The sequence below is a fragment of the Erythrolamprus reginae genome, chromosome 4, assembly GCF_031021105.1.
Source record: "Erythrolamprus reginae isolate rEryReg1 chromosome 4, rEryReg1.hap1, whole genome shotgun sequence".
Lineage (NCBI taxonomy): Eukaryota > Metazoa > Chordata > Lepidosauria > Squamata > Dipsadidae > Erythrolamprus > Erythrolamprus reginae.
Genome location: NC_091953.1, coordinates 21,569,368 through 21,578,297, shown reverse-complemented (window position 1 = coordinate 21,578,297; position 8,930 = coordinate 21,569,368). Strand labels below are relative to the sequence as shown.

The window sequence follows — 8,930 nt, the reverse complement described above, 5'->3', positions numbered from 1 at the left end:
AATTTCCGGTTTCCGGTCATAATTCAAAGTGTTGGTCATCACCTATAAAGCCCTTCATGGCACCGGACCAGGGTATTTACGAGACCGCCTTCTGCCGCACGAATCCCAGCGACCGGTTAGGTCCCATAGAGTGGGCCTCCTCCAGGTCCCGTCAACAAAACAATGTCGTTTGGCGGGGCCCAGGGGAAACGCCTTCTCTGTGGCGGCCCCGGCCCTCTGGAACCAACTCCCCCCGGAGATTAGAATTGCCCCCACCCTCCTTGCCTTTCGTAAGCTCCTTAAAACCCACCTCTGCCGTCAGGCATGGGGGAACTGAGATATTCTTTCCCTCTAGGTCTTTACAATTCATGTATGGTATGTTTGCACGTATGAATGTTTGGTTTTACAATAAGGGTTTTTAGTTGTTTTAGTATTGGATTTACATGCTGTTTTTTGTTACTGTTGTTAGCTGCCCCGCGTCTACGGAGAGGGGCGGCATACAAATCCAATAAATGAATAAATAAATAAATAAATAATTCCCTGATACTTCCCGAACCGCCGATTTCACTGATAATTCACTGATTTCCATATTTTCCAGGTTTGCTGGACACTCTGTTACAACCTGGTCACATAATGAACAACATGGTATGTTTGAATGTTTGAATGGTACAATATGGTATGTATGAATGTTTGGTTTTACAATAAGGGTTTTTAGTTGTTTTAGTATTGGATTTACATGCTGTTTTTTGTTACTGTTGTTAGCCGCCCCGAGTCTGCGGAGAGGGGCGGCATACAAATCTAAATAATAAATAAATAAATAAAAATAAATAAATAAAGATATCAGCATAATTATCTTCTTAAATAAGGAAATCAATCATGGCATGCTTTTATTGTGAGTCATGTTCATCAGTAAGAGAAGAACAAACTTAGTAGAGTTCAGTTGTTAAGAGAAGAATAATAATGACATTTGTTGTGTTCATTACTTAAATACACAGGAGCTTTTTAGTGGCATCTTCCCAGTCTTTTCCAAGCTGAAGACGCTGGCAAATACCTGGAAATTCACGGTTAGTTTTGTTTGCCCACTCAATTGCTTTCCTTACCGGATTAAGTGCCCTGTAAAGAGTGGGGAAAGAAAGAAAAATGGGTAAGAACATTCATTGCAAAACAGCAACATCAAAACAGACTCCTGTATACATGGGTGGGCAGCAGGCAGGACGGGGTGGAACACAGTTCCACCGGCAGAAATGAAGATGCGTGCACAGCTCCAGCTGATCGGTGGCCGGTCACCCAAAACTGCACGCACATCACATTGGTAGCGGCGGTAAGTAGCAACCCCCGCCTGCTATCAGCTTGTATTGGGAATATCTAAATTTTGGAGGCTAACAGGCATCCTGGGATGTTAAGAATTGGCTGTTGTTTGTGGGCAGGGGAAACATATTATGAGCCGAGGTGGCGCAGTGGGTAGATTGCAGTATTGCAGGCCACAAAAGCTGACTGCTAGATCTGCGAGGTCAGCGGTTCAAATCTCATCACCATCCTTCCATCCTTCCGAGGTGGGTAAAATGAGGACCCGGATTTTCTTAAAATGGACATCAAAAAAGTTGTGAGATTTTCTCAGCCAGAAAAATGGCACGGCCGATTAAGCCTTTCATCTGAATGCTGCCAGCTTCCTACTCTTTAAATAAATAAATAAATAATAATTTTCTTTATTTATTTATTTTGTCCAATACACAATGAGAGTTTTAGTGGGTATATATATATATATATATATATATATATATATATATATATATATATATATATACACACACACACACACACACACACACACACACACACACACATAGTAAAATACATGATGAAGGTTATAGAGGAGATACTCATAGTAAAATATATATATGAAAGAATAGAAAAGAAGATATCGTAATGGAACATATCAATGAAAGAATAGAAGAGATATAGGAATAGAAGAAAGGTATAGGAGATATAGGAGAGCAATAGGACAGGGGACGGAAGGCACTCTAGTGCACTTGTACTCGCCCCTTACTGACCTCGGTTACTGAAGTCATATTTTTTACAGTCAAGTTTGGAGCAGTTAATATTAAGTTTAAATCTGTTGTGTGCTCTTGTATTGTTGTGGTTGAAGCTGAAGTAGTTGCCGACAGGCAGGACGTTGCAGCATATGATCTTGTGGGCAATACTTAGATCTTAGTTCTAGGCTTTCTAGGCCCAGGATTGAAAGTCTAGTCTCGTAGGGTATTCTATTTTGAGTGGAGGAATGAAGGGCTCTTCTGGTGAAGTATCTTTGGACATTTTCAAGGGTGTTAATGTCTGAGATGCGATATGGGTTCCAAACAGATGAGCTGTATTCGAGGATGGGTCTGGCAAACGTTTTGTAAGCTCTTGTAAACAGTGTGAGATTGCCAGAGCAGAAGCGGATTAGGTTTACAACTCTTGAAGCCTTCTTGGCTATGTTGTTGCAGTGGGCTAATAATGTAGTGGAGCAGAGAACTTGGTGCCAAAGCAGGGATTTCTAAAAAACTGTTTTTAATTTTAGGGAAGATTATGAATTTAGCGGTCATTTTTATATTGCTTTTGAATTTCTACATTTTTTCTTACAGAAGCTATAATGAATAGTACAATTCTATAATAGTCATGTTTCTAAAACAGTCTGAATGTTATTTGTTTTGTTCCCAAGTATACCATGATGGAGGAGAGTCTTTCAATTTCATTAGAGATTTGAAGATAAGTCCTTCCAGTTGTTTGAAATATATAACCTGGAGCACTAGAAGGGTAGCAATCAGCTGCAACAGCTTCTCTTTTCCTTTTGCACCTAGAGGGTAAAATAATGAAACAAGGGAGTTACATCTGTAGAGATTTTCAATCACCCAGGTTGTCATGTTTTTTTCAGGAGGCAACAGGACTTTTAGTGGGTCTTCAACTGCCTACTTAAAGGATACAGATTACCAGCTGTCTGCAAGGAATATAAACACTTCCATTCCCCACTATCCTGTCAGAGCTGAAGAAACTTCTTAAATGAGAAGTGAAAGGTCTTCAGGAAAGTCCAGTTGCCTCCTGAAAAAAGCACCTTTGGGACAATGACCGGTCGGACGTCTTCGTGACGTCAAAGCTCCGCCCATGGAATTCCCTATTGGGATTCCCCACCTCCTTTCCAGCCTCCAGATCGGCCGAAAACGCCGCCGCTGATCGCAAAAATGGCGCTCCGCCAGGCGCCGGCACCCGGCTGTAACCTTCCGAAACAGCCGGGGGGGCTTCTCGCTGTTTTCCCGAACCCGAACTTTTTGGGTTCGGGAGGCTGATGAAAAGTTAGAGTGGTGGAGCGCCATTTTGCAATTTTTTTTCTTTTTGCACGCATTAATCGCTTTTACATTGTTTCCTATGGGAAACAATGTTTCGTCTTACGAACTTTTCGCCTTACGAACCAACTTCCGGAACCAATTAAGTTCGTAAGACAAGGTATTACTGTATTATGGTTTCAATCCAGAGCAAAGTAACTGTTCATTAGAAGCAATGGACCATAGCTAACCTTTCACACTAGGAAGAAGTATGAATTGATATCAAATTTGACAAGTAATTCTATCTTCTCAGAGAATCTGAATAGCCTACTTCTGCTGGATATATTGTAGAGTACAAGTATATGATTAAAATGATTGAAAATGTCCTTACCAAGTGACTGAATTCCATTTTTTGCAAGTGAAACATTAATTAAATGATGCACATCAAGATCTAAAAGCATGCCAAGCTCAGCAGTAAGTTGCCAAAATCCATCCTATATAAAATAAAATACCATTCTCAAAATTTGAAAGAACTGTACTTATGTTTTTATAAAACAAAGTTACAACATTTTTATCCTTTCATTTTTCTGATGCAATTGTACAACTAAATAATGAAACTACTCAAATGGATGCTCTACAAAACGAGGCATCTTTTGCCCCTGAAGACCATTGAAATCATAATCGGGAGACATTCCAAATTCATTCCTTTTTGTAATTTCTGCTTGTTAGAAAAGATAAGTGCAACATGAAGAACAATAAAAGAGGTATTTATTAACTGTTGTGGTTAGCTCTGGCCCAGCTCCTGCCCCAAGGACTGTGGATGTGGGGGAGACATCCACATGCTGCAGGCCTGTTTTGCCCCCGTTGGAATCTGCTGATGAAGGCTCTTCTGACCAAGAAGACATGAGTGACAGGGAGGAGGAGAGTGGGGCAGACAGCTCAGAAGGAGATCAATTATCTAGCTCCTGCTTGGATTCAGAACAAGAATTAATGATACAGCCACGCATGCGGAGAGCGATGCATAGGCAACAACAACTGAGAGATTATTATCAAAGAAAATGAGGCCACCTGTGGTTGGGTGGGGCTGCGGTAATTAGTGAGGCTGCTATAAATAGCAGCCTGTGGGTTTGGCCATTGTGGAGGATTGTCTGATCGTTGAGTTTCCTGACTGCTTTACTGACTTTGACCTTTTGTGTGCTGATTTTTCCCCGCTTTGAAATTCAACCAGGGCAAAGTGTGTTTCACTTTGTGAAAGAAGAAGGACTGTGAATTGCCTCACAGCTGCAAGCTAAGTGTCACAGAACTGATAAGGGACTTGTACAAATTACCAGTTTGGTTGGAGACGAGTGCTCTTTGCTATACCAAAAGAGGGCTTAGTTTAAGTGAATTTTCATTATAAAGAACATTGTTTTGAATTTTCAAACGTGCGTGTGTCTGAAATTTGTACCTGTGAATTTTTGGGAGGAGTCTACCAGAGAGCCCGACAGAACATTAACCAACTATGTTCTTAACATTCTTGGAAGAATTGACCCCACATGATCGGAAGGTCTCCGAGGGGTAAAATTTCAAATACAGTGATACCTCGTCTTACAAACCCCTTGTCATACAAACTTTTCGAGATACAAACCCCGGATTTAAGATTTTTTTTGCCTCTTCTTCAAAACTATTTTCACCTTACAAACCCAAGCCGTCGCCACTGGGATGCCCCGCCTGTGGACTTCTGTTGCCAGCGAAGTGCCCATTTTTGCTCTGCTGGGATTTCCCTGAGGCTCCTGGGAAACACCCCCTCTGGACTTCCATTTTTTTGTGATGCTGCAGGGGAATCCCAGCAGTGCAAAAACGGGGGCTTCGCTGGCAACGGAAGTCCAGAGGTGGGGTTTCCAGCGAGGGGAGCCTCAGCGAAATTGCAGCATCGCAAAAACACGGAAGTCCTCGAAACCCCACCTCTGGACTTCCGTGTTTTTGTGATGCTGCGATTTCACTGAGGCTCCCCTCGCTGGGAAACCCCACCTCCGGACTTCCGTTGCCAGCGAAGCTCTTGTTTTTGCGCTGCTGGGATTCCCCTGCTGGGATTCCTCTGCAGCATCACAAAAACATGGAAGTCCGGAGGTGGGGTTTCCCATGGAGGGGAGCCTCAGGGAAATCCCAGCAGTACAAAAACGGGTGTTTCAGCTGGCAAAAGGGGTGAGTTTTGGGCTTGCACGCATTAATCGCTTTTCCATTGATTCCTATAGGAAACATTGTTTCGTCTTACAAATTTTTCACCTTACAAACCTCATCCCAGAACCAATTAAGTTCGTAAGACGAGGTATCACTGTACAAATATCACATATTTATACACATCACCTCTACTCCCCTACTCCTCCTTCTTCTTTCTGTCACTCTCCCTTACAGAATAGTTTTATATAATGTTCTTGGCAGACATTTATAGCATCTGGCGCTCGTTTCCAACTTACACCCTAAAACATTAATCACAGAACAGCTTGTTTCCCAATTTTATGTCTGTATCAGGTCAGCTTGCCCTCTATTTCCACATACTAACTATATCAACATTCTCTTCTAGAGACAGACATATCCTGTTTATTAAGACCAACTTAAGATTATCATGCTATATACCGTAGTCATAACATGATTTCGCAACAGCCCTTCTTCCAGATTCTTCTCTTACAAGAATAAAAGTTCACTTCTGACACTGCTTTAATAACTTATCACTTAAATCATTTTAAAATCTGCAATAATAATAATAATAATAATAATAATAATAATAATAATAATAATAATACAGTGTTCCCTCGATTTTTGCGGGTTCGAACTTCGCAAATAACGTATACCACGGTTTTTGAAAAAATATTAATTAAGAAATACTTTGCGGGGTTTTTTCTATACCACGGTTCTTCCCGCCCAATGACGTCATACGTCATTGCCAAACTAATAAGTTTTGCAAATAAATAACAAAAAAAATAATTATTATTAATAAATAATTATGTTTATAAATATCAGGAGCACTGTCTTATTCAATGGTGAGTAGCAGTAATAATGGTGAGTAAATGGTTATTAAGGGAATGGGAAATGGTAATTTAGGGGTTTAAATTAGGGGTAATTTAGGGGTAATTTAGGGGTTTAAGGAATGGCTTGTGATATTGACCATAGCCAAAAATGGTGTATTTACTTCCGCATCTCTACTTCGCGGAAATTCAACTTTTGCAGGCGATCTCGGAACGCATCCCCCACGAAAATCAAGGGAACACTGTAATAATAATAATAGGAGACCCTCTTCTCACTAGGCAAGAAAAATGGGAAATAACACAGTAATTCAAAGTTACTAGAGAAAAGAAATGGAATTTCACATGCATATACATACATATGGAGAAAGTATAAAAACAACCATGAAATAAAAATTTAAATGTAACTTTCCATGTCCCCACTTTTTATTATTATAATTTGACAAAATAGGTGTCCCTTGGAAATTGAACCAAATGCAAATACGCATATGCTTATTTAAAACTGACCCTTCTTTCATTAAATACAAAGACAGTAGTACCTGATTTTGAAGTTTGAAGAGCTGAGGCCAATCAACAGAACTTAAGGGTACCTTAAATGACGTGGAAATTATGTCCTGCAAATTCAAAGAAAAGTAGAACGTCAAAGTACACCACAACAGAAGGAAGAGGATTAAAAAATATTTAACGTCAACATTTTGCAGAATAATCTTCAGGTTGTCCAAGGAATATGCACAATTAAATTGTTTTTATCGTTGGATTTGTACCGTGTTTTGTGTTGTGAGCCGCTCCGAGTCTCCGGAGAGGGGCGGCATACAAATCTAATAATAATAAATAATAATAATAATAATAATTTGCTAACTTCTTCATACCACTGAAGTATAAATGGAAAGGAAGGAAAAGGAGCAATCCGCAGCATTCCTCTCAAAAATTAAACCTGCTGAATGTGGTATAGGAAAGGATTACTACTAGTTACAATGATCTCCGGGATCAGTTAGAGTCAGCCTTCAGATAGGATTTTCCTCGTCCAATGAGAATAGAGAATAGAAAAGACTGAGCCTGTCAATCAAAAGATTAATATACCGCCTCTATCCAGATTGAGACTCAGTCCTCATTGAGGAAGGACATGAAAAACTCATGTCCTTCATGGCACTGGACCAGAATATCTCCGAGACCGCCTCCTGCCGCACAAATCCCAGCGACCGATTAGGTCCCACAGAGTGGGCCTTCTCCGGGTCCCGTCAACTAAACAATGTCGGTTGGCGGGCCCCAGGGGAAGAGCCTTCTCTGTGGCGGCCCCGACTCTCTGGAATCAACTCCCCCCAGAGATTAGAACTGCCCCTACTCTCCCTGCCTTCTGTAAACTCCTTAAAACCCACCTTTGCCGTCAGGCATGGGGAAACTAAAACACCTCCCCCGGGCATGTACAATTTATGCATGGTATGTTTGTGTGTGTGTGTGTTAGTATATTGGGATTCTTTTAAACTTTTTAAATATTTAAATTTATTTGGATTTGTTACGATTTGTTGTGTTTTGTTGTGAGCCGCCCCGAGTCTGCGGCATACAAATCTAAATAATAAATAAAAATAATAAATAAATGTGACTGCTGACTAAATTAGGTAGGATTTGGAAAATTAAAAACAAAAGAAAATAGAATTTAATAAATTTTTACTTATAAATGAATATTCCTCATCCATAATTAAATTATGAGATCAACGCAGGAACTGGGTATGTCTAGTTTCTGAAAACAAGTTTCTGAAAAGAAGAACTACAGGGAGACATGAGAGCAGTATTCCAATATCTCCGGGGTTGCCACAAAGAAAAGGCAGTCAAGCTATTCTCCAATGCACATGAAGGCAGGACAAGAAGCAATGGATGGAAACTAATCATGGAGAGAAGCAACCTAAAACAAGGAGAAATTTCCCGACAGTTCAAATAATTAATCAGTGGAACACTTTGACTCCAGAAGTTGTGTATGCTCCAACATTGGAAGATTTTAAGAAGATGCTGATCATTTGTCTGAAGTAGTGTAGGGTTTCCTGCCTAGGCAGTGGATTGGACTAGAAGACTTCCCAGATCCCATCCAACCCTATTATTATTATTAGTTATTCTATTCTAATGCGATTTTCAGTAAAGATTTCACGATTCATCTTTAGTCAAGAACAAATTTATTTTGTTGTTAACTGATTATATGCTATGAAAAAAAAAGCATGAATCACTGGGAAATAAAATTAGAAAGGGTAGGTGAAAAGTCATGCCTCCAATGTTATAATCCCCCAAATAGCAGTGATAATAGCAATAGCACTTAGACTTATATATTGCTTAACAGTGATTTCCAGCCCTCTCTAAGCAGTTTACAGAGTCAGCATATTGCCTCCAACAATTTTACTGACCTCGGAAGAGTGGATGTACTAGATTTTTATTTATTTTATTTATTTATTTTGTCCAACACACAATGAGAGTTTTAGTGGGTATATAGAAACACTAGCCTGAAGATGACGATCGAAACGTCGCCAGAAATTTCCAAATCCTACACGGGAAGAAACCCAAATATACCAAGACCATCATACCTGTACCCGTGAAAATCTACGAAAACATATATATAGTAATCCATAGTAATTCTTCTGGAATGGAAGCAATAGAGATAGAAAAACAC

General features: G+C 40.0%; 1 protein-coding gene across 4 annotated transcripts in view; it reads right to left on the bottom strand.

Moving 5' to 3' along the window:
- Positions 1–849: 849 nt before the first annotated feature.
- Positions 850–8,930, bottom strand: part of PARP4 (poly(ADP-ribose) polymerase family member 4) — a 95,810-nt gene continuing 87,729 nt past the window's right edge. For all 4 annotated transcript variants that reach the window (XM_070749764.1, XM_070749766.1, XM_070749767.1 and 1 more), the window contains 4 exons: positions 6,817–6,891; positions 3,667–3,769; positions 2,683–2,812; positions 850–1,092 (listed from right to left, as the gene is read on the bottom strand). In XM_070749764.1, coding sequence (XP_070605865.1) covers positions 963–1,092; positions 2,683–2,812; positions 3,667–3,769; positions 6,817–6,891 — 438 coding nt within the window. In that variant the 3' untranslated portion in view covers positions 850–962. The remainder of the gene's footprint in view (positions 1,093–2,682; positions 2,813–3,666; positions 3,770–6,816; positions 6,892–8,930) is intronic.